Raw genomic sequence first — 26788 nt, 5'->3', positions numbered from 1 at the left:
TTCTTTATCCATTCATCTACTAATGGACATTTAGGTTGCTTCCATATCTTGGCTATTGTAAATAGTGCAGCGATAAACATATGGGTGCATCTGTCTTTTTCAAACTGGAGTGCTGCATTCTAAGGGTAAATGTCTAGAAGTGGAATTCCTGGGTCAAATGGTATTTCTATTTTGAGCATTCTGAGGAACCTCCATACTGCTTTCCACAATGGTTGAACTAATTTACATTCCCACCAGCAGTGTAGGAGGGTTCCCCTTTCTCCACAACCTCGCCAACATCTGTTGTTGTTTGTCTTTTCAATGATGGCGGTCCTTACTGGTGTGAGGTGATATCTCATTGTGGTTTTAATTTGCATTTCTCTGATGATTAGCGATGTGGAGCTTCTTTTCATGTGCCTGTTGGCCATCTGGATTTCTTCTTTAGAGAACTGTCTATTCAGCTCCTCTGCCCATTTTTTTATTGGATTATTTGCTTTTTGTTTGTTGAGGCATATGAGCTCTTTATATATTTTGTATGTCAATCCTTTATCGGATCTGTCATTTATGAATATATCCTCTCCTGGTCTCCTCTGGTGCCGTTGGCGCACGCGATCTGTTCCTGGTCCCTTCCGGTGCCGCTGCCCCCGACATGTGCTGCCACTCTCCCGCTACTGGGCCGGTGTGTCAGGGTCCACGCCAGTTGGAGGAACAACTGGCCAGCTACTTAGTGCCGTGTGGGGCTTCAGAGCTGCACTGCCTCCCCAGGATTTAGGGTGCCTAAGGTTCCCCTGGATTCCCAGCTGCTGGCTAAGTGTGCCGGGATGACTTCATCCAGCTATGGGGTCCCTGTCTCTTTAAGACTTGCAGAAAGCGCTTGCTTTTCCTTTGTCTCAGGGGCGCCGGTTGCGGGAACCTGCCCACAGGGTTTGCTTTTCCGTTTCTCTAATATCCAGCACCCCGTGCACCTTGTGTCTGCGCTCTGGGTGCGGATTTCTAGAGCTGGTTGTTTAGCAGTCCTGGGCTTTCACTCCCTCCCCGTTCCGACTCCTTTCTTCCCACCAGGTTCTGGGGTGAGGGAGCATTCGGGTCCCGCCTGGCTGCGGCTTGTATCTTACCCCCTTCATGTGATGTTGAGTTCTCACAGATGTAGATGTATCCTGGCTGTTGTATTGCATCCACTGGTGTCTTTTTTAGGAATAGTTGTATTTATTGTATTTTCATAAATATATATGTTTTGGGGAGGAGATTTCCTCTGAACTACTCATGCCGCCATCTTCCCGTGATCCTCCAGTTGGATGAATCTTAAGAGAATTTTGCTAAGTAGAAAAAACAAATCCCAAAAGATTACACACATGTGATTCCATTATGACATTGTTGAAGTGACAAAATTCTGGAAAAAGAGACCAGATTAGTGATTGCGAGGGGTTAGGAATGTGGACTGGGGGGGAAAGAGGGTGTGGTTATAAAAGGCAGTATGAGCTATCCTTGTGGTGCTGGAACTGTTCCATATCTTGAATGAGTCAGTATCAGTGTCCTGGTTATGATGTGGTGTCCTGTGGTGTTGTAAGATGTTACCTTAGGAGAACTGGGCGAAGTTTTCCTGATATCCCTCTTGTTTTATTCCTTACAAGTACACACAAGTCTACAATAATATCAAAATTTAAAGTTTGATTAAAACAAAAACTATGCTAAGGAAAAAAGACACAAAAGACTACATGTTATTCCATTATGAAATGTCCAGAAATGCAAATTTGTAGAGATAGTAAGTACATGAGTGGGAATAACAAGAAGGGGGTAAGATACAAGCCTTGGGGTGGGAATGGGGTGTGACTACTCATGGGCATGAGGGGTCTTTTTGGGGCAATGCAAATCTTCTGCACTCAGAATGTTGATAGTTGCACAACTCGGAAAGTTACTAAGCCATTATTGCACTCTATACTTAGAATGGATTTTATGGTGTATAAATTTTACCTCAATAAACTTTTTTTATAGGTAAGTGTCTGCATATGTAAAATGTCTGCAAAATAAAAAGTTTATTTTAAAAATCGAATAGTGTTATAGAAAAAGACTTGTGTCATTCCCCTGAACAAAGGAAAGATATAAAAAAGAGAACGGTAATTATGAATGTATCTGTATGTCAAAATACATAAAATTAAAAGACAAATGACAAACTGGGAAGCTATTTGCAAGTTCGGACAGTGTGTCAATACTCTCAGTATATAAAGGCTTTTTAAATACTAGCATCCCAAAACAAAAATGAGTAAATGATAGTCCCTTTGGATTCATTTGTTTACAGAAAACAAAAGCCACTGTAGCTACCTTATTCTAGAGATACAACAGGTAGTCTCACAGTCATCCAAGTGTAAGACAAGCAGTGCCCACAAGGACTAGTGCTGGAGAGGCAGGAACAGGGACTGCCTGTTCTCTCACAGTCCTGTGAAGCTCTTCTGTTTCATTAGCCTCTGAATCTCACAGATCTCCTGCAGAATGGCAAGCCATGAATTGGTTTTACTTCAATCAGCTGTCTACCCTGTGTCCAAATAACTGTCACTATAATAAAGATAAGGCTTTGAATTAGCTGAGGACAAAATAAGCAAATTAACTGATAATGTCTATGATAGACATAGACCAGTCACAGAAGTAAATAAATATTTGGAAAAAATATGCAACCTCATCACTGGCAACCAAAGAGACAGTAACTTAAATAGCAAGAAACTTTTTTTGCTTATTAAATAGTTAAAAGTTAATGAAATCATACACACTGGGGGAAGATAGGAGAAACTGGTCTGGTAAACAGTTTTGTAATATGTATTAAGGACCTTTAAAATGGATGTAACCTTTGGCATAGTTATTCCACTTCTAGAAATCTATCCTAAGGAAATGAATCTGAGATACAGATGAGCTTTGTGTATGTGAACTTCGTAGTATTACTTACAATACAAGAAAAAGTATGATTAGTATAAGCTTCTGATATTAGATCAATGTTTAAGTAAATTGATACATTCATATGATGAACATGCAGTCATTAAAAGTCATGTTTTCAAAAAGTATTTAATGAGTGACAAATTCTTATAGTATAATGTCGAGTGAAAAAGGCAAGATACAGTATTCTGTATGTATAGAATGAAAGTTAAAGAAAATTGAGACTTGAGATGCTATGAAAGAAGCCCAAATCAACATTCTTTGCAGTGGTTATATTTGAATGGTAAGAGTATGTTATTATTTTTAGTTTTCATTTCTTTATACTTTTCTGCCTTCTTTACATTTTTTGAATTAGAATGAACTTGAACTTTTATAATCAGAATAAACCATGTTTTTTAAAATTAAATGAAGTGGAGTAAAAGGAGAGACTACCAAATATTAAAACATTTAAAAAATTTAACTCTGTGGTACTGGCATGAGAAGTGAACATAGAATAAGTAAAGTAGATACAAAGCCTTGTATATATGTAAATTTAATATATGATATGGGGTTTCACAAAATATTAAAGGAAGGATTACACCATATTTGGCTCAGTTATGAATTGTAACTAAGAGTGCTGCTATGCCAGGTATTATGCTAAGAGTTTTTACATGCATTTTCTCCTTTACTTATTACCACCTTTTGAGATGTGGGTAGTAGTAACCCCATTTTGGAGATGAGCAAACTAAAGTCCCAAGGCATTTGCCCAGAGTCACATAGGAAAAAAGTAGTGGAACCTAGATTGAAACCAAGTATGTCAGACTCCAAGTCTATTTTCTTTGCTACCACATTCTATGTATATAAAGTTCCTGGCAAAGTGTCTATAATACAAGAGGCATTTAATAAGTGTTACTCCTATGAGGAACTCATAGTTTGCTGCATATAATGTATTATATGTTTGTATATAGTATATATAATAATGTAAATAGTATTAATAGTAATAAGATGTTATCTTGTCATTGAGATTCAGGAACTTCCTTAGGAAATTAGTAATGCTATAGCTTTTCCAGAGAAAATTCCCAGTAGAATCATGTAATTTTTAAAAATAGCACATGATAAGCATCACTAAACATTGGTTGATTTAATAATTATCCAATGTTATGTGGTCTCGTTTATGCACCTCTCACTCCTCTGACTCTTTGGACTCTACCCCCTCTGTTTCATAATTCATTTAAGCCTAGTGGAATAACAGCACTGACCAAAAAATGGAGTAGCATTTCCTTTTTAATATCTTGATATAGACTCATTTATTTTAACAAATGTTTATTAAGCACCCATTCTACCATGCACCATACTAAGATTAGAGACATGAAAAATTGCAAACTAGCATTCAAGTATATACCAAACAAACTAACAAAGAGCCCCAAATCCTTAGGAAAGGTAGTGTTCTGTCCTCTGTGAGGCCTTCTCTGATTCTCCCAGATAGATTTAGTCATTCTTTCCTTAAAACACCTAAAACAATCTACTCAACTTATAAAATCACATCCCCTCCATTGTATTGGTCTTTCTGTGAGCCTGCCTGTCTCCCACATGTAACTCCTATAGGAATTCCTTTATGTCAGTTTTTCTTCTCATTGTCTGAGTCTATTGCTGTTTTTTCATTTTGTTTTCTTTTGTTTGTACGTTATACATATAAGTGAAAGTATATGGTATTTGTCTTTCTCCACCTGGCTTATTTCACTTAGCATAATACCATCTAAGTCCATCCGTGTTGTTACAAATGGCAGGATTTATTTCATTTTTATGTCTGAATAATCCATTGTGTATATGTACCACTTCTTCTTTATCCATCCACCTATTGACAGACACTCTGGTTGCTTCCATATCTTGGCTATTGAAAATAATGTGGCAGTAAACATATGGGGTGCTTATATCTTTTCAAATCAGAGAGTTTTTTAGGGTAAATTCCTGAAGTGAGGAGTTACTGGGTCATATGGTATTTCTGTTTTTAATTTATTGAGGAACCTCTGTACTGCTTTCCATAGTGGCTGCACCAGTTTACATTCCCACCAACAGTGTAGGAGATTTCCCTTTCCGTGCATCCTCTCCAACACTTGTTAATTTCTTGTCTTTTGGATGGTGGCCATTCTAACTGGTATGAGATGATATCTCATTGTGGTTTTGATTTGCATTTTCCCTGATGATTAGTGATGTGAAGCATCTTTTCGTGTGCCTCTTGGCCATCTATATGTCTTCTTCAGAAAAATGTCTGTTCAGGTCCTCTGCCCATTTTTCAATCGGGTTATTTGTTTTTTTGGTGTTGAGGCATGTAAGCTCTTTATATATTTTGGATGTCAATCCCTTATCAGATAAATTGTTTACAAATATATTCTCCCATACAGTAGGTTGCATTTTTGTTTTGCTGATGGTGTCCTTTGCTGTACAGAACCTTTTTAGCTTGATGTAGTCCCACTTGTTCATTTTTTGCTTTTCTTTTCCTTGCCCAGGGAAATGTCTAGAAAAAAATTACTGATGCTTATGTTCAAGAGATTTTTGCCTGTTTTCTTTTAAGAATTTTATGGTTTCAGGTCTTAAATTTAGGTTTTTAATCCATTTTGAATTTACTTTGTGTATGATGTTAAACAGTAATTGAGTTTCATTCTCTTGCATATAGCTATCCAGTTTTCCCAGCACCATTTATTAGAGCCTGTCTTTCCCCACTGTATATTCATGGCTCCTTCCTCATGTATTAATTAACCATATATGCATGGATTTGTATCTGGGCTCTCTATTTGGTTCCATTGATCTGTGGCTCTGTTCTTGTATCAGTATCATACTGTTTTGATTACTGTAGCTTTGTAGTAAAGCTTGAAGTCAGGGAGCATAATACCTCCAGCTCTGGTCTTTCTCAAGATTGCTTTGGTTATTTGGGGTTCTCTTATTGTTCCACATATAAGATTATTTGCTCTAGTTCATTGAAAAATGTCATTGGTATTTTGATAGGGATTGCATTGAATCTGTAAATTGCTTTGGCAGGATGGTCATTTTAACAATATTAATTCTCCTATCCATGAGCATGGGATAGATTTCCATTTATTTGTATCTTAATTTCTCTAATGAGTGTCTTATAGTTTTCACAGTATGGGTCTTTCACTTCCTTGGTTGGGTTTATTCAAAGGTACTTTATTCTTTTTGATGCAATTGTAAGTGGTACTGTTTTCCTGATTTCTCTTTCTGCTAGTTTGTTGTTATTATATAGAAATGCAACAGATTTATGTGTATTAATTTTGTATCCTGCAACTTTGCTGAATCCAATTATTAGTTCTAATAGTATTTTGGTGGAGTACTTAGGATTTTCTGTATATAGTATCAAGTCATTTGCACATAGTAACAGTTTTACTTCTTCCTTACTGATATGGATGATTTTATTCCTTTTCCTTGTCTGTTTGCGATGGCTAGGACTTCTGGTACTATGTTGAAAAAAGCAGTGACAGTAGGCATCCTTGTCTTGTTACTGATCTTAGGGGAAAAGCTTTCACCGTTTCACCATTGAGTTTGTTAGTTATGAGTTTGTCATATATGGCCTTTATTATGTTGAGGTACATTCCCTCTATATGCATTTTGTTGAGAGTTTTAATTATGAATGGATGTTGAGTTTTGTCAAAGGATTTTTCAGCATCTTTCTTTTTGTCAGTGTGTATGATGTTAATTGATCTATGAATACTGTACCATCCTTGCATCCCTTGCATCCTTGGTCATGATGGATGATCCTATTGATGTATTTTTGAACTTGGTTTGCTAATATTTTGTTGAGGAATTTTGCACCTATGTTCATCAGGGATATTGGTCTGTAATTCTCTTTTTTGCATTGTCTTTGTCTGGTTTTGGTATTAGAGTAATGTTGGCCTCTTAGAATGAGATTGGAAGTATTCCCTCCTCCTCTAGATTTTGGAATACTTTAAGAAATATCTGTATTAGCTCTTCTTTAAACTTTTGGTGGAATTTACCTGTGAAACCATGTTGTCCTGGACTTTTGCTTGTTGGGAATTTTTTGATTACCAATTCAGTTTCATTACTGTTGTTTGATCTATTCAGCTTTTCTGTTTCTTCTTGGGTCAATCTTGGAAGGTTATAATTTTCTAGGAATTTGTCCATTTCCTCTAGGTTGTCCAATTTATTGGCATGTAATTTTTCAGAGTACTCTAATTCTTTGTATTTCTGTGGTGTCCATAATGATTTTTCCTTTCTCATTTCTGATTCTGTTTATGTGTGTAGACTCTCTTTTTGTCTTGATATGTCTGGCAAGGGGTTTATCTGTTTTGTTTATTTTTTCAAAAGAACCAGCTCTTGATTTCATTAATTTTTTATATTGTTTTATTCTTCTCGTTTTTATTTATTTCTTCTCTGATCTTTATTATGTCCCTTTTTCTACTTACTTTGGGCCTCATTTGTTCTTTTTCTAGTTTTCTTTAATTGTTTAGTGAGTTTAATTGTTTAATGAGTTTAGACTGCTCATTTGGGGTTGTTCTTGTTTCTTGAAGTAGGCCTGTATTGCTATTAGAGTTGCATTTGCAGCATCCCATGTACTTTGAACTGTTGTATTTTTGTTTTCATTTGTCTCCATGTATTGTTTGATTTCCCCTTTGATTCATTCATTGACCCATTGGTTATTTAGAAGAATATTGTTTGGGCCTCCATGTGTTTGTGTTTTTTTATGGTTTTCTTCATGTAATTGATTTCTGCTTTCATACCATTGTGATCTGAAAAGATGCTAGATACGATTTCAGTTTTTTTAATTTTATTGAGGCTCTGTTTGTGTCCTAATATGTAATCTATTCTGGAGAATGTTCCACGTGTACTTGGGAAAAATGTGTATCCTGCTACTTTTGGGTGGAATGTTCTGTACATACCCGTTAAGTCCTGATGTAATGTGTCGTTCAATGCCTGTTTCCTTACTTATTTTCTGTCTGGATAATGGTCCTTTGATGTAAATGGGGTGTTACAATCCCCTAATATGATTGTATGGCTGTATTTCTCTCCCTTTAGGTCTGTTAATATTTTGTTTTACATATTGAGGTGCTCCTATGTTTGGTGCATAGATATTTATAATGGTTATATCCTCTTCTTGGAGTGTGATCCCTTTTTCACTATGTAATGTCCTTCTTTTGTCTCTTGTTCCTTTTTTGTTTTGAAGCCTATTTTGTCTAAGTACTGCTACTCCTGCTTTTTCCTCCCTCTTATTTGCATGGATTATCTTTTTCCATCCCTTCACTTTCAGTCTATGTATGTCTTTAGGTCTGGAATGATTGTCTTGTAGGCAGCATATAGACAATTCTTATTTCTTTATGCATTCTGCCAGCTTATGTCTTGATTGATGCATTTAATCCATTTACATTTAAGGTAATTATTGATGGGTTGTACTTACTGCCATTTTAGTAATTGTTTTCTGGTTGTTTCTGTAGTTCCTCTCTGTTCCTCTGTTCTCTTATACTCTTCTCTGGTTATGTGATGGGATTTTTTTAGTGTTATGCTTGGATTCCTTGTTAAAAACTTTTTGTGTATCTATTGTAGGCTTTAGGCTTGTTGTTACTATAAGGTTTATATCTATATATAGATATAGAGCAAATCTATTTCAAACACAATCTAAAATTACTATTTAATTCTTCCTCCTCCTTCACAATTTATGTATAAGATTTCATAATCTGTATCTTTTATGGACCCCTTGACTGATTTTCTGTATAATTGATTTTGCTATTTTTTTTAACCTCCTACTTGCTTAGTATAAGTAATTGGTCTACTTCCTTTACTGTAGGTTTATTTCAATATGAAGAGTATTTAGGCTTAAGAACATTTCCATCTACAGAAGTCTCTTTAACATATCTGGTTAAGACTGGTTTAATGGTGGTGAATTCTTTTCACTTTAATTTATCTGAGAAAGTTAGTCTTTCCTTCAATTCTGAATGAAGTAACTGTCTGTCTCTCTTTTGCTGCTTTTAAGATTCTCTCTTTATCTTTAATCTTTGCCATTTTAATTACTATATGTATTGGTGTTGTTTTCCTGATATTCCTTTTGTTAAGGGCTCTCTGTGCTTCTTGGGCCAAGGTATCTATTTCCTTCTCCAGATTAGGGAAGTTTTCAGCTATTATTTCTTCAAAGAGACTTTCTTTTTCTTTGTTTCTCTTCTTCTGGGACCCCTATTATGCAAATACTGTTTCATTTGGAGTTGTCACACAGCTCTCTTAGAGTACTCTTGTTTCTAGAGATTGTATTTTCTCTCTGTTCCTCAGGTTGGTTGTTTTCCTGTTCTCTGTTTTCCATCTCATTGATTCTTTCCTGTACTTCCAGCAGTTTGCTATTCATTCCCTCCATAGTATTTTTCATATCAGTTTTTGTATTCTTCAATTCTGAGTGTCTCTCTTCCAAATTGTCTCTTTGTTGAAGTCCTCCCAGGTCAGTAAGCATCTCTGTGACTGTTACTTTGAAACCTTTATCATGAAGATTGCTAATGTCCATTTCATTTAGCCCTTTTTCTAGTGTCTTATCTTATTTTGTTTGGAACATATTCCTCTGCTTCCTCATTTTGTCTGGGTTTCTGTTTATTCCTTTGTATTAAGTAGATCAGCAATATCTCCTGGTCTAGAAAGTAATGGCTTTATAAAGTAGGCATCCTGTGATGTCCAGAAGAAGCAAGACCCTGCCCGCCAGTACCTGGTTCTCTTTTGAGACAGAGCCACAGTTGCTGTTTGTGGGCTGTGGGCAGGGTTTGTCTTTCTGCCTGTCTTCAGGCAGTGGCTGATCTGTCAGCAGAGCTGACAGCTCACCTCTGCATGCCCTTTATGTGCTGTTCAGCACTTCCGCTGGGATTTGTTTTGAGTCAGGCTGCCCTCTGCCTGCTAGTCAGCAATGGTGGTGACCACCTGCCCCAGTTGGGCAGGGGAACATAGCCAAAGGTCTGAGCCACCAGTGAGGGAGTGTTTGGAGCTGGCTTTCATGAGCGTCTGACGTTTTAGGCTGAAGGATAGCTGGGAAACATTGTCCATGAGCCGTTTCTCTTCTGGAGAGAGCTCCCTCTGACCTCCACCCCTCTGGCACACTTCCCACTGCTGGTAAATCTTTCAAACTGCCTCCTCTGTGTTAGGTCTCAGTGGGACCAACGGAGTATACCTGTCCTCCACAAGTTACAGGATTCTGACTCTCCCTTGTCTCTGGCCTCCATTAATTACCAAAGAACAATGCAATGTGGCCTCCTGTTCCCAGAGCAGATCTTGAGGGCTAGGTGTGCGGGATTCCTAAGGGCTTACCTCTCCCTGCTCTGTTTCTCTCCCTCCCACTTATAGTCTGGGAAGGGGCAAGAGCTTTGATCCCAATTGATCATGGCTCTGCCTCTTTACCCTTCTCCATGTGATTCTCTTCTTCAGCAGGTGTGGGTGGTTTGTTCTGCAGTCTTCAGGTCATTTTCTGGGATGGCTGTATTTGCTGCAGTTGCTTCCCTGGTGTGTACATGGAAGGGGTTTTGCCTTGCCTTCTTACTCTGCCATCTTTTCTCCTCTTTCCAACTCCAGTAATTATAAGTGATAATTATCTTGTGGGCCTTCAGGGAGCTAAGGACAGAGACTTTGTACTAGAGTCTTTGTATTTTGTTTTCATCTCTCTCATCCTCTGCATTCTCAGTGCCTATAACAAGAAAGCATATTCAGTATATAAAATTTAGTTAAAACATATAACAGTGACTACTTACTCATTCAATTAGTAAATTTCCTATCTCAGTGAATGGCCCCATCATCTGGCCATCAGCCCAAGCCATTATTCTAGGAATCTTCACCTCTTCCCTTTTCTTTGTCCCCTTCCCATAAAATTCACAACCAGATCCTATGGATTTATCTCCTTAATAGCTCTTGTCTTTGTTCCCTTGCCCTCTGTTTTCCCTCAGCCAGTGTTTGTTTAGACTGCTTTAGTCACAGGTTTGCTACAGTTGCCTCCCAAGTAGTATCCATGCTTCTTATCTCTTTCCTCCTGAACCTGTCAGTTTCAAACCCATCAATATCACTCTCCTGCTCTGTGTCTTAATCCGTAAGTGCCTTCTCATATTTTCAAGATGAAAGTCCAAATTCCTCAGTACTGTTTTTGAGACGTTCATGATCTGGTCTACTTTCTTCCCCCTCCCCAATTTTATTATGACATAATTGGCATACATCACTATAAATTTCAGGTGTAGAGCATGTTGGTCTCATTTGCATATATTATGAAATGATTGTCACATGTAGATTTAGTTAACATCCATTGGATGTTAACTAAATCTATATAAATCTCATATAAATACAATAAAAAAAGACAAAGTTCTCCTTGTGATAAGAACTCTTAGGATTTACACTCTTAACAACTTTCCTATATATCATACAGCAGTGTTAACTGATGTGTGTGTGTGTGTGTGTGTATGCACATAGTTTTTTTATTCATTCATCCGTCATTGGACACTAAATTTATTTCCATGTCTTGGTTATTGTAAATAATGCTGCAGTGAACATGGGGACGCAGTTTTCTTTTTGAGTTAGTGTTTTTGTTTCCTTTGAATATATTCTCAGAAGTGGAATTGTTGGATCATATGGTAGTTCTGTTTTTAATTTATTTAGGAACCTGCTTACCTCTATCATTATGGAACTCCATACCTCCATGTCTTCACACATACTGTTCCCTCAACCTAGAATGTCCTTTCCCCACCTTTTGTCTCACATCTTTCCATGGGGCCTTTGAAACTCAGCTACTGCTGACTATTTTTTCAGGGTGCCCTCACTCACTCTTCCAGCCATGGCTCCCTTGCACCCTGAGGATTCTGTCTTCCTCCTTAACACATTGTCTTATCGTTATTGATGTATATATCTGTCTCCTATACCACCCAGACTGAAAGTAACCAAGGCAAATATTCTTTTACTTTATTCAGCTGGAATTGCCAAAAGCTAGCCTCAGGTATAGCCCATGATAGGTTTATACCATAATAAATGTAAAATAAATAAATAAGCTTTTGCATCTTACTAATGATCCTTTATTTTCTAGGTACATGGTTCAGTGGCCTGGTGGCCGAATCCTGCATCGCCATGAGCTAGACACCTTCCTTGCACAGGCAGTATCTACACAACTTTATGAACCAGATCAACTTCAAGAACTCAAGGTGATTTGGTCTAATCATTTAAATTCTGTCTTTTATGAGCTCATGGCTTTTCCTTAGGTCTTTTTCTCCTAGAGGTGGTGAGAAGAGTAAGTTCTGCAGGTAAATGCTTAGTTAGTTTTAATCAAATACTTATGTCTATTAGTAAAACCAAGAATGTCTCCCAACACGGCTCCTATACTGATGGGTGTTCATGGACAGAAAAGAAGGATATGTAAGTCTTGGCCCACAGACCAGAGTGAGGTTTCTGACTCTTTTAAGATATATTACAGGGAACTTTCCCTGTTTGTCTCTGAGTAAATGTCTAGCCTTCCTTTTCAGTAATACTTATTGGGTGTTAGAAATCTAGAAGAGCATAAGGAAGAAAGAAATCTACTACATAGCAGGTTGGAGGGTAGCTTAGAAGTCAGATTGCTTAGTTTTTTTTTTATAATCATTAATCTACAATTACATGAAGAACATTATGTTTACTAGGGTCCCCCTTCACCAAGTCCCCCCCACAAATCCCATTACAGTCACTGTCTATCAGCATAGTAAAATATTGTAGAGGCACTATTTGTCTTCTCTGTGTTGCACAGCCCTCCCCATTCCCCCCCCGCACATTATACATGCTAATCATAATACCCCATTTCTTCTTCCCTGCCCTTATCCCTCCCTTCGCTCCCATTCTCCCCAGTTCCTTTCCCTTTGGTAACTGTTAGTCCATTCTTGGATTCTGTGATCCTGCTGCTGTTTTTCCTTCTTCTTATACTCCACTTATGAGTGAAATCATTTGGTATTTGTCTTTCTCCGCCTGGCTTATTTCACTGAGCATAATACCCTCTAGCTCCATCCATGTTGTTGCAAATGGTAGGATTTGTTTTCTTCTTATGGCTGAATAATATACCATTGTGTATATGAACCACATCTTCTTTATCCATTCATCTACTGATGGACACTTAGGTTGCTTCCATTTCTTGGCTATTGTAAATAGTGCTGCGATAAACGTAGGGGTGCATCTGTCTTTTTCAAACTGGGCTGCTGCAATCCTTTTTTTTTTCTTTGGAATCATAAATCTACAATTACATGAAGAACATTACGTTTACTAGGCTCCCCCCTTCACCAAGTCCCCCCAACATACCCCTTCACAGTCACTGTCCATCAGCATAGTAAGATGCTGTAAAATCACTACTTGTCTTCTCTGTGTTGTACAACCCTTCCCTGTGCCCCCCACACACTATACATGCTAATCGTAATGCCTCCTTTCTTTTTCCCCGCCCTTATCCCTCCGTTCCCTCCCATCCTCCCCAGTCCCTTTCCCGTTGGTAACTATTAGTGCATTCTTGGGTTCTGTGATTCTGCTGCTGTTTTGTTCCTTCAGTTTTCCTTTCTTCTTATACTCCACAGATGAGTGAAATCATTTGGTACTTGTCTTTCTCCACCTGACTTATTTCACTGAGCATAATACCCTCTAGCACCATCCATGTTGTTGCGAATGGTAGGATCTGTTTTTTTCTTATGGCTGAGTAATATTCCATTGTGTATATGTACCACATCTTCTTTATCCATTCATCTACTGATGGACATTTAGGTTGCTTCCATAATCTTGGCTATTGTAAATAGTGCAGCGATAAACATATGGGTGCATCTGTCTTTTTCAAACTGGAGTGCTGCATTCTTAGGGTAAATTCCTAGAAGTGGAATTCCTGGGTTAAATGGTATTTCTCTTTTGAGCATTATGAGGAACCTCCGTACTGCTTTCCACAATGGTTGAACTAACTTACATTCCCACCAGCAGTGTACGAGGGTTCCGCTTTCTCCACAACCTCGCTAACATTTGTTGTTTGTCTTTTCGATGATGGCGATCCTTACTGGTGTGAGGTGTTATCTCATTGTGGTTTTAATTTGCATTTCTCTGATGATTACCGATGTGGAGCATCTTTTCATGTGCCTGTTGGCCATCTGGATTTCTTCTTTAGAGAACTGTCTATTCAGCTCCTCTGCCCATTTTTTAATTGGATTATTTGCTTTTTGTTTGCTGAGGTGTGTGAGCTCTTTATATATTTTGGATGTCAAACCTTTATTGGATCTGTCATTTATGAATATATTCTACCATACTGTAGGATACCTTTTCTATTGATGGTGTCCTTTGCTGTACAGAACCTTTTTAACTTCATATAGTCCCACTTGTTCATTTTTGCCTTTGTTTCCCTTGCCAGGGGAGATATGTTCATGAAGAAGTCGCTCATGTTTATATCCATGAGATTTTTGCCTATGTTTTCTTCTAAGAGTTTTGTGGTTTCATGACTTACATTCAGGTCTTTGATCCATTTCGAGTTTACTTTTGTGTATGGGGTTAGACAGTGATCCAGTTTCATTCTCTTACATGTAGCTGTCCAATTTTGCCAGCACCATCTGTTGAAGAGACTCTCATTTCCCCATTGTATGTCCATGGCTCCTTTATCGTATATTAATTGGCCATATATGTTTGGGTTAATGTCTGGAGTCTCTATTCTGTTCCACTGGTCTGTGGCTCTGTTCTTGCGACAATACCAAATTGTCTTGATTACTGAGGCTTTGTAGTAGAGCTTGAAGTTGGAGAGCGAGATCCCCCCCCACTTTTTTCTTCCTTCTCAGGATTGCTTTGGCTATTCGGGGTCTTTGGTGTTTCCATATGAATTTTGAACTATTTGTTCCAGTTCATTGAAGAATGCTGTTGGTAATTTGATAGGGATTGCATCGAATCTGTATATTGCTTTGGGCACGATGGCCATTTTGACGATATTAATTCATCCTAGCCATGAGCCCGGGGTGAGTTTCCATTTGTTAGTGTCCTCTTTAATTTCTCTTAAGAGTGTCTTATAGTTTTCAGGGTATAGGTCTTTCACTTCCTTGGTTAGGTTTATTCCTAGGTATTTTATTCTTTTTGATGCTATTGTGAATGGAATTGTTTTCCTGATTTCTCTTTTCATTGGTTCATTGTTAGTGGATAGGAAAGCCACAGATTTCTGTGTGTTAATTTTGTATCCTGCAACATTCCTGAATTCCGATATTAGTTCTAGTAGTTTTGGAGTGCAGTCTTTAGGGTTTTTTATGTACAATATCATGTCATCTGCAAATAGTGACAGTTTGACTTCTTCTTTACCAATCTGTATTCCTTATATTTTTTGTTTTGTCTGATTGCTGTGACTAGGACCTGAAGTGCTATGTTGAATAACAGTGGGGAGAGTGGGCATCCATGTCTTTTTCCCGATCTCAGAGGAAAAGCTTTCAGCCTCTCACTGTTCAGTATGATGTTAGTTGTGGGTTTATCATATATGGCCTTCATTATGTTTAGGTACTTGCCCTCTATGCCCATTTTGTTGAGAGTTTTTATCATGAATGAATGTTGAATTTTGTCGAATGCTTTTTCAGGGTCTGTGCAGATGATCATGTGGTTGTGGTGGATGATGTTGATGGATTTTCGAATGTTGTACCATCCTTGCATCCCTAGGATGAATCCCACTTGGTCATCGTGTGTGATCCTCTTGATGTATTTTTCAATTCGGTTTGCTAATGTTTTGTTGAGTATTTTTGTATCTACATTCATCAGGGATATTGGTCTGTAGTTTTCTTTTTTGGTGGGGTCTTTGCCTGGTTTTGGTATTAGGGTGATGTTGGCTTCATAAAAGGAGTTTAGGAGTATTCCCTCCTATTCTGTTTTTTGGAAAACTTTAAGGAGAATGGGTATTATGTCTTTTCTGTATGTCTGATAAAATTCCAAGGTAAATCCATCTGGCCCGGGGGTTTTGTTCTTGGGTAGTTTTTTGATTACCGCATCAATTTCGTTGCTCGTAACTGGTCTGTTTGGACTTTCTGTTTCTTTCTGGGTCAGTGTTGGAAGCTTGTATTTTTCTAGGAAGTTGTCCATTTCTCCTAGGTTTTCCAGCTTGTTAGCATATAGGTTTTCATAATTTTCTCTAATAAATCTTTGTATTTCTGTGGGGTCCGTCGTGATTTTTCCTTTATCGTTTCAGATTCTGTTGATCTTTGTTGACCCTCTTTTTCTCTTAACAAGTCTGGCTAGAGGCTTATCTATTTTGTTCATTTTCTTGAAGAACCAGCTCTTGGTTTCAATGAGTTTTTCTATTGTTTTATTCTTCTCAATTTTATTTATTTCCTCTCTGATCTTTATTATGTCCCTCTGTCTGCTGACCTTAACCCTCATTTGTGCTTCTTTTTCCAATTTCGATAATTGTGACATTAGACTATTCATTTGGGATTGTTCTTCCTTCTTTAAATATGCCTGGATTGCTATATACTTTCCTCTTAAGACTGCTTTTGCTGCATCACACAGAAGTTGGGGCTTTGTGGTGTTGTTGTCATTTGTTTCCATATATTGCTGGATCTCCAGTTTAATTTGGTCATTGATCCATTGATTACTTAGGAGCATGTTGTTAAGCCTCCATGTGTTTGTGAGCCTTTTTGCTTTCCTTGTACAATTTATTTCTAGTTTTATGCCTTTGTGGTCTGAAAAGTTGGTTGGTAGGATTTCAATTTTTTCGAATTTACTGAGGCTCTTTTTGTGGCCTAGGATGTGGTCTATTCTGGAGAATGTTCCATGTGCACTTGAGAAGAATGTGTATCCTGTTGCTTTTGGATGTAGAGTTCTATAGATGTCTCTTAGGTCCATGTGTTCTAGTGTGTTGTTCAGTGCCTCTGTGTCCTTACTTATTTTCTGTCTGGTGGATCTGTCCGTTGGAGTGAGTGGTGTGTTGAAGTCTCCCAAAATGAATGCATTGCATTCTGTTTCCTCCTTTAATTCTGTTAGTATTTGTTTCACACATATTGGTGCTCCTGTATTGGGTGCATATATGTTTATAATGGTTATATCCTCTTGTTGGACTGAGCCCTTTATCATTATGTAATGTCCTTCTTTATCTCTTGTTACTTTCTTTGTTTTGAAGTCCATTTTGTCTGATACTAGTGTTACAACACCTGCTTTTTTCTCTCTGTTGTTTGCATGAAATATCTTTCTCAATCCCTTGACTTTTAATCTGTGCATGTCTTTGGGTTTGAGGTGAGTTTCTTGTAAGCAGCATATAGTTGGATCTTCTTTTTTATCCATTCTGTTACTCTGTGTCTTTTGATTGGTGCATTCAGTCCATTTACATTTAGGGTGATTATTGAAAGGTATGTACTTATTGCCATTGCAGACTTTAGATTCGTGGTTACCAAAGGTTCAAGGTTAGCTTCTTTAGAATCTTACTGTCTAACTTAACTTGCTTATTGAGCTGTTGTAAACACTGTCTGGTGATTCTTTATTTCTCTGCCTTCTTATTCCTCCACCTCCTTTCTTTATATGTTGGTTGTTTTATTCTGTGCTCTTTTGTGTTTCCTTTAATTGCTTTTGTGGGTAGTTGTTTCTACTTTTTGCCTTTATTTAGTATTTGGTTAGTCTACTTTCTTAAATGTGATTTTATTTTCTCTGGTGACATCTGTTTAGTCTTAGGAGTGCTCCCATCTAGAGCAGTCCCTCTAAAATACCCTGTAGAGGTGATTTGTGGAAGGCAAATTCCCTCAACTTTTGCTTGTCTGGGAATTGTTTAATCCCTTTTTCATATTTAAATGATAATCGTGCTGGATACAGTTTTCTTGGTTCAAGGCCCTTGTGTTTCATTGCATTAAGTATATCATGCCATTCTCTTCTGGCCTGTAAGATATCTGTTGAGTAGTCTGATGATAGCGTGATGGGTTTTCCTTTGTAGATGACCTTTTTCCTCTGTCTAGCTGCCTTTAAAACTCTGTTCTTGTCCTTGGTCTTTGCCATTTTAATTATTATGTGTCTTGGTTTTGTCCTACTTGGGTCCCTTCTGTTGCGAGTTCTGTGTACTTCCGTGGTCTGATTGATTATTCCCTCTCCCAGTTTAGGCAGGTTTTCAGCCATTATTTCTTCAAAGACACTTTCTATCCCTTTTTCTCTCTCTTCTTCTTCTGGTATCCCTATAGTGTGGATATTGTTCCTTTTGGATTGGTCACACAGTTCTGTTAATATTGTTTCATTCCTGGAGATCCTTTCATCTCTCTCTGTGTCAGCTTCTATGCTTTCCTGTTCTCTGGTTCCTATTCCATCAATGGCCTCTTGTATCTCATCCATTGTCCTTATAAATCCTTCAACGATTATTCCATTTCTGTAGTGTCCCTCCAGATGTCATCCCTTAGCTCTTGCATGTTTCTCTGCAGCTCTGTCTGCATGGTTATCACCTTTATTTTGAATTCTTTTTCAGGGAGCTTGGTTAGGTCTATCTCCCGAGATTCCATCTCAGGGGAAACTGTCTGGGTTAATCTGGTCTGTATCCAATTTTTCTGCCTTTTCATGGCAGTAGAGGTAATTGCGGGAAGATGGCGCATGTGTCTCTTCTTGCTGGTTTGTGGCCTTCCTCTACTGGGAGAACAGTGACCTCTAGCGGCTTGTGCTGGGCAGCTGCGCACAGATGTGGCCTCTGATTCTTGCCCAGCCACTTTTGAATTTAGCTCCATGTTTGCTATGGGCATGGCCGGCTTCATGCTGCTACTCCAATATGGTGGAACCGTGTCGGAGGGGAAACAGGCGGGAGGCTGTTTATTTCCATGAGGGTCCTCTGAGCTGTGCTGCCGCCCAGGGGGTTAGGGAGCCTGGGGTTTCCTGGGATTCCCAGCTGCTCGGCTATGTTTCCCGGGATGTTTCCATCGAGCTGTGGGGTCCCTGTCCCTTTAAGTCTTTCAAAAAGCACTTGCTTTTCTTTGTCCCAGGGGCACCTGCTGCAGGGACCCGCTCACAGTTCTTATTGTCATGTTTCCCTGGTATCCAGCACACCACACTCTGTGCTTCTGTGCTCTGGTGCAGATGGCTAGGGCTGGGTGTTTAACAGTCCTTTGCTCCCTCTCCCTCTCTGCTCCGACTCCTCTCCTCCTGCCTGGACCTGGGGTGAGGGGCGCTCGGTTCCCTCTGGGCTGCTGCTTGTATCTTACCCCCGTTGCAAGGCGCTGGGTTCTCGCAGGTCTGGATGTAGTTTGGCTGTTGTCCTGTGTCTTCTGGTCTCTCTTGTAGGAAGAGTTGTCTTTGTTGTATTTTCAAAAATATATGTGGTTTTGGGAGGAGATTTCCACTGCTGTACTCATGCTGCCATTTTGGCTCCGCGCCCCCCCAGGCTTCTTAGTTTTGAATATTAGTTTCATTACTTACTAGCTTTGTGACTGTGGGCAGATTACATAACCTCTCTGGCTAGAGTGTCCTTACTTGTAGGATTATTAGGATATGAAATTAATTAATCCAAGCAAAATACTTAGAACTGTGTCTTGCATATTTTACTTACACTGTATTCAAAAACTATTAGCTATTAATGCAGGACACTCCTTCCCAACTTCAGTAGCCATGGTTCTTTGAAGCTTTAGGATAAGCTAGAAGATCAAGTCCAGGCCGACTTGCACAACGTTAATTTTAAGTGAGGTCGACTAAGAGAAAGACAAAAACAGTGTGAGACATACAGTGTTGGTTCCTTTTTACAGTAAATGTAATATTGCTTGGTAGTAGAGCAGTTACTGACCCCAGACCACACATAGGAGGGGACCTGCAAGTACTTCCCCTTTTCCTTTTGAAGCCATCTAACACACAACTTAAGATAAACACTCTAAACATTTTGATGTTTACAGTCTTCCAGTCTTTTTTCAGGTATTTTCCACATAGTTGAAATATTGTTTATGTAATTATTCAGTGTATTTTTAACTTGATATAGCACATATTTTCTGTGTTGTAGAAATTGGTAGTAAATATTTTACAGAGATGTATCAGTTTCTATAACGTCAGCCATTTGGCTATCAATTTTCCCCTATTTCATGTAATGTTATAATTAACATTTTTATTTATTCACACATCTACTTCCTTAGAATAAGATTCCTAAAAGTAGTATTTCTGAGTCAATAAATGTGAACATTTTCAAGGTTCTTGAAACATACTGCTTAGTTTTAATATCCATTCCTTATAAGCTCTGTATGAGTATGCCCATTTATTTCACTGTATCCTCATCAGCATTGGGTATTCTTTTGGTATTCAGTTTTTATAACCTTTTCTAGCTTGACTGGCCCAAAAATGGTTATCTTGGGTTGGTGTCTTCTTAAAGTTTCAAAGTTTATGTCTTCTTTTTTTTTTTTCGGTAATGAGATCTTTCAAACTGTCTCAGGGAATGACATGGACAAAAGGTACTTATGCACTCAAAGGTCTATATTAAAAGGCAACATGTTCAACTTTAACTGGAATAATTAGCATAAAAGGGATAATAATAAGTGTAACTGATACAGTAATTTCTTAATAGTAGTTTTTCCTTTGTGATGGTTTCAGATTGAGAAACTAGATGCCCGAGGGATCCAGCTTGCTGCCCTCTTCATGAGCGGGGTTGACACAGCTCTGTTTGCTAATGATGCCTGTGGCCAGCCAGTCCCTTGGGAGCACTGCTGCCCCTGGATTTACTTCGATGGCAAGCTGTTCCAGAGCAAGCTAATTAAAGCAGGCCAAGACCGAGTATCCCTGGTTGAGCTCTGTGATGGCCAGGTACCATCATGTCAGACAGCTGCTAAGGGCCTTCTCTTATCTTCTGTGGGGATGAATGGGCAGGGAGGGGAAAGGAGCATAGATACTGGGGAGGGTAACAGAAGTGGAAGAATACTGTCTGACCTTAACCCAGCTTGGTCAAGGATAATCCCAAAGGCCCAGACTCTGATATGTACATGTTAACAAAATCATATGTTGGAAAGCTTTTTTTTAAAATGAGCTTCAAATTTTCATATTCCTTTTCTTACTCTGAATATTTCTTCCCCATGGAATACTCAGATATACTATATGCCTTTCCTCCAATTCTTAGAATTTCATTTCCCTTGTTTACAAACCTGTAAGTCACTTTTTCAAGTTATGATATTTTTTGTAAAGAAACTATGTTTGGAAATAGAACATGGTAGTAAAGTAGATAACAGTAGAAGCAAGGAATTTTTTTTATAATGAAAACTTGGGGAAAATGAGGGAAGGCAAGGGTGAGGAGCCCTTACTTACCACTTTATCCTTTTGGGGGGCAATAAGCTGAGGGACTAGAGCAGGAGTTGGCCAACTACCCCAAAATTCCAAAAATGGGAATTTTTATTCCAATGAAGTTTTATTGGAATATAGCCACATTCACTCAATTATAAATTGTCTATGACTGTTTTCACGCTACAGTGGCAGAGTCAAATAGGTGTGACAGAGAAAATATGGCCTACAAAGCCTATCTGGCCCTTTTCAGAACAAGTTTACCAACCTCTGAACTAGAGGCATGAGCTTACCCTGGAGAGGGGTCATGGTTTCTGATCCTGGGTATGGGGGAGGTTAAAAGGCTTTGTACATGTCAGGTTTTGTTTTTCTCTCTTTTATCTACTTCTTTTATTTTCTCTTACTGTATCTAAATAATATAGCCTTTTACTGGGCATGCAATAAACTGGTAAATACTTCTTGTTATATTTCTTTTCCTCGAAGTAGTCAGTGTGCCTGGCAAGCCCTCAGTCACATCTAATATGATGGTAGTTCGGTATCATGCAAAGAGGCGGGGAGCGGCATTGGTGCCAGGCTCTTTCCTTGTTCCTTGAGCCATTTAACTCTAGGCCTTGATTCCCTTAATGGGAATAGACTTGTGTACCTAGAGTGCCTAATACTATACCTGAAACATAGGAGAAGTTCAAAAACTGGCAGCTACTATTACCATTCTTTTCCTCATTTAAAGGCTGACTTGGCATCCAAAGTGGAAAAGATGAGACAGAGTATCCTTGAAGGAGTCAACATGAACCATCCACCACCTTCTGCTCTACTTCCATCACCTACTTTTGTACCTCCCATGGTGCCCTCTTTGTACCCTGTTTCACTTTATTCCCGAGCCATGAGTTCCCTGCCACCTCCTCCTCAAGGAAGGAGCCGGGGGTTTGCAGGTCAGTACCTAAGAATGAAGTATTTGTCATCCTCAGTTTATTTCACAGTAACCCATCCAGTAATTTTTGCCTGTTACGGAATCAACAGTGTCACATATATCTTACCTCATTTACCTTCTGTGCTGTGTTGTAGTGGTTTGAAGAGGAGCTTATTGAGATGGAGGGGTGTAGCCTGTGGAAGAAAATCCACCAACCTCCCAGACCACACTCCATCATTCATCCATAGAGGTGGCTGGTCCCTAAAGATTTAACTCTCACCAATCAGATTTACAGAGTAACTGATACAGAAATCAAGAGCCACTTTATTACTTTAGAGAACTGTAACTCATAAACTAGATCTTCATGGTTGCTAGTTAAGGTCATTCTCCATAGACAGATGTACACAGGAGCTTCTGAAGAAAACAATGGGAAGTAAGAGTAAATGACGAGTGTCAACAGATGACCATAGGCTGATGTGCCCATTTCCACTCTTGGGGTAGACCTGACACATTTCCAGAAGCACAGAGAAAAATAAGTCACAGTCTATGCCCTCCAGGGGATTGCAGTTTAGTGGTGAAAACAAATGCACACACACATACACATGGTGACACTGGAGCAGCAAGCAGCTTCATGATGTAATAGACAGTCATGCTTAGGTAACTCAGATACTGATCCTGATAAGTTGAACAACCTGTCCCCTGGTGAAACAGGATATTTTAACAGAAACATTTTTAACATGAATTATCAATAGTCTGTGATCAGGTGGGAGTGTCTTTGCTATGGTTGAAGGCATTTGTTGTCTGTTGCTCATCCCTTTAAAAATAATAAAGCTGCAAGTTGAAGTTCTTCTTAAATTAGGGTCACAAAATTCAGTATGGATGTTTAGCTCAAGGCTGTGCATAGATGAGCAGTGTGAAGGTCTGCTCTGTCCAGTCAGGTAATGATAAGTCTTACAAACCAGGAAGCCACCCATTCACTCCGTCCCTTAAAGGTGACTTTACAGATCCCTGCTCTCATTCTTTGCATGTTGATTTTATTGTGTCTCAGATGACAGCCTTAGTTAAGGCCAGATTCTCTCGAGGTCCTCACCATTGTCCCAGGTCCCAGTGATGCTTAGTTTCCAATTACTGGTGGTTCATGAGGAGCCTTTTGCCTCCTGAAAAGCTACAATAAGATCCTTTTTTGCCCTCATAGGACTAGCTAGCATCCTAGTTCCTTAGACTCCCTCTTTTATATAAACAAAGGACCCTTTACTAATGACCTGCTAAATGAGTCAAGAGTTATTAACGTTTGGGTTTTTTCCATAAACTAAAATTAAAGGTTTACAAGAATTCTATTCTGTGAAGGCTTCCCTCTGTGCCAAATTACAAAATTCTGTTATGCTTGTAAGTTCACACACAGAGAGAATTGGAATTTCCTGTAGTAAGGAACCATTTAACTCTAGGCCTTGATTCCCTATCTTGCCATATCTCATCATGAATTAGTTCTGGTTTTCAACTGCTGCTCTATTTGCTTTTTAATTTTAAAATACTATTAACTTAGTTTCATTACTTTCAGTTTTAGTTAGGTTGTTTGGCTAACCCTCCAGTGTATAGTGATAATGGATTTGAATCAAAAGTTGTGTTGGCCTATAGTTTTCCAGTAAATAGATCTTCAGACATTCACTCTCTCAACAAATATTTAATGCTTACTCTATGTGCCAGGCTCTGTAGTTGAAAAATGAATCAGCTACACCCAACTTGGTAAAGTAGGTATGCACATATCTTCAACCCCTGTCCCTAAATTTGCTTCTGCCATGTCCCTTTGTTGTTACCACAGAGTCTTTAATATAGAGAAATGGAAATAAGCAGAGTAGGTGGGCTGTCAGATCTTTTCTTCCACCTCTTTCCCTGCCTTGTACTTACAACCCATTCCTGCCATTCTTCCTCTTTTTCCAGGTCTCCATCCCATTCCACCCCAAGGAGGAAAATTGGAGATTGCTGGGATGGTTGTGGGCCAGTGGGCTGGCACCAGATCTGCCAGGGGCCGAGGCTCCTTTGGCATACAAGTGGTTTCTGTCGGTGGGCCAGGAAAGGGGTATGTATTCCAGGAGGTTAGTATGAGGTAGTGTCAATCAAGGTGCCCCTGGGGAAATGCCCAGCTATTGAATCCTCCTATTAAAAGTAAGCGGCATTAATTGATTTCCATTTTAAAGCCAGATTTCATTTTGTTCAGCAAACGTACACTAAATGCCTTGCCTTAATGAAAATGTGTTGGAGGAGGACATGGGACATAGGACAGTTTAGTATAATATAGAAATGACAGAAAGAGAGGTTTACAGTGGTAACACAGAGGAGGGGCATCTAACTTAAGAGGGTCTTAAGAGGGTCAAACTTCCTAGAAGAGGTGAGTACTTAACTAAGTGAAAATGGGGGTATGGGCTTTCTGTGTTCCTCATGATCACTTTTTCCCTCACTTTCTAAAGGCATGGAAAAGAAATGACTGGTAGAGGATCCAAAGGACATAAAAAAGGAAATAAACAAGTAAGCACCTCTTTGAGATTATCTAGCTTCTGTTTAATACTTTTTGTCCTTTAAGCTAAATTGCAAGAGATCAGATCAGGCATGGATGCCAGGGAGCTTTCCTAGTTTCTCCCTGCATTTGATTTCATCCCCCTGCTCTCTAGCAGTCTAGTAAGAGTTAGTTTGCTCAAGCTGTTTCCACAGGCTACAAAGTGTCATCCTTTCCTCTGAGGGAGGCAGCAGGATAGAAGGCAGGTACTATGTCCCAAAGTCCTATATCTAGCATAGTGTGTGCCATGTGCAGCTGTAGAGGGGGCAGAGTGAAGTGGATTGCCAGCAGCAGGCCTGGGCTTCTGAGGGGCTACCAGAGATGATTAGAATATTAGACTTCGGCCTTTGCTGAATGTGGTAGGGGAGGAGGTGTTGCCATTCTGTTTATTCTTAATGGTTCGGAACAATCTTAAACTTTCTTCTAATCTATGCCTTGAATTATAGTATGTTCCCAGAGGTCTTCATTAAACACATCCCTCCCCTGCAAATAGGAAGGCCTATTCTTATAGCGATCTGAAATCTTGTACTGGATTCAGACTGCTGGGCTCCTCATAGTATAGCAGCAACCTTTGAGTGGCCACTTTCTACCAAGCCCTTTACCAGACATTTTATATGTAGCCTGTAGTCCTCACAAGGGTCACTAACTAGACTGTGCTGCAAGGCAACTTTGCCATCAGTTCCCAATCCCAAATCAGCTCTCCTATATACAGCCAGCCCTCACTGCATCTGTGTTAACCCCCATTGTTTAATGTTTTCTCAAAAAATACAGAGTTAATTTTATTTTGAGCCAAAAATGGAACTAGAATGGTAAGTCTCCCACACAAAGCATTTTGTAATGTATTCCAATGCCAAAGAACAGTGACTTTGGGGTTTTTGCAAAGCTTCTCACCTTTACCCAGAAGTTGTATCATAAGGTAAAAGGAATTACACCTAGAAGGAAAACTGGTCACTCAAATAGGCCCTCACAAGGTAATCCAGCCTTGATGAATTCAGCATGGTTCAGGGTCTGATCTTTAGGCATATGGTATAAAATACCTGGTATTTTTGGTATAGTAAGAGGGGGACCGTCTCTCAGCGGTTGACTCACATTAACCAAGATCACAAAAATAGCTATGCAGATAAGGCTAGAAGAGTGGGGGTGAGGAGGAAAATGGAGGGAGTGAAAGATAGAGTACTAATTTACTGTACTTTATTGCAGTATTTTATATGGTAATTAGCACAATATTGTCCACTTCTCTTTTCTAGTCACTCTTATAAACACATGTGAGGTATTTATTATTCTCTGTTTTAAACAGGAAGAAACTGAGGCTCAGAGAGATGAAGCATCTTACCCCAAATTATCCATCAAGTCAGTATCAGTTGACATTACAACCTGAGCTGACTGACTCCAAAACCTTGCACTGTGCTGATTCCAGTACAGTATAACAACTCCAATCCTTAGAGCTGAGATTCAGCCCTGGGTCTGGCTGACACTAGTGCATATGCTCTTAACCATTTCTACCAAAGCTTACTTTCTCCTCAAGCTGCAAGAGAGGCCATGGTATCAGAGGTTGGCCTGGGGATGAGGAATCAGAACAGTAGTATTAACTAGTACTTACTTAGTTCTTACAGTGTACCATTCACAGCATGTTCTAAGGACTTTACATGGAGTGTCTCGTTGAATCCTTAAAGGAATCTATGAAATAGATACTGTGACTGTATTTGACAGATGAGAAAACTGAGGGAAACAAGGGATAGTAAATGAACTTAAGTTCCTCTCAGCTGAGATTGCTGGGGCTACTCTTGTTTACTCTAGAGGTAGTCTAGCCAAGGAATTTCTCATGTTGACTTTGTTTTTAGCTAAGGCATCTTGCCTGGCCAGAGCTGCTGCCCATTGCCTTGCTGACTGTCCTTTTTCTGCTCGGTCACTCCTTCAGAGTGTGAGATAATTAATTGTCCCAATTTATTAAATCTGCTTACATTATCATCCTGTCTCCTTGAGATTATTTCCTAGGCCACTGGAGTTTTGTGTTTTCAAATTCTTAAATCACTTATTTGTTTTGATTTTTTTGTTGACTCCCTCAGGTGGCTAATTCTATCCATTGTGTGGATTTTTACTAGTTTGATCTTATTTCCAGATTCTTGGGCAGCACTTCACAGTAGCTCCCATGTTGTACAGACTTTAGAGCCAAATGATCTAGCTTTGAGTCTGACTCAGCCATAGACAAGTTACTTAACCTCTCTGTACCCTAGTTTCCTCATCTATAAATTGGAGACATTGGTATCTACCTC

The 26788-nt window shown here is 39.0% G+C and overlaps 1 protein-coding gene across 1 annotated transcript in view; it reads left to right on the top strand.

Moving 5' to 3' along the window:
* FAM120C (family with sequence similarity 120 member C) overlaps window positions 1-26788 on the top strand; it is a 147323-nt gene that overhangs the window by 117788 nt on the left and 2747 nt on the right. The window contains exons 11-15 of the mRNA XM_036930844.2: window positions 11933-12047; window positions 20380-20589; window positions 21785-21986; window positions 23903-24041; window positions 24430-24487. Of these exons, the coding sequence (XP_036786739.2) occupies window positions 11933-12047; window positions 20380-20589; window positions 21785-21986; window positions 23903-24041; window positions 24430-24487 (724 nt within the window). The remainder of the gene's footprint in view (window positions 1-11932; window positions 12048-20379; window positions 20590-21784; window positions 21987-23902; window positions 24042-24429; window positions 24488-26788) is intronic.

The sequence above is a fragment of the Manis pentadactyla genome, chromosome X (genome assembly GCF_030020395.1).
Source record: "Manis pentadactyla isolate mManPen7 chromosome X, mManPen7.hap1, whole genome shotgun sequence".
NCBI classification, from domain to species: Eukaryota; Metazoa; Chordata; class Mammalia; order Pholidota; family Manidae; genus Manis; species Manis pentadactyla.
The sequence above is the reverse complement of the archived record's forward strand: the minus strand, read 5'-3'. Positions and strand labels throughout refer to the sequence as shown.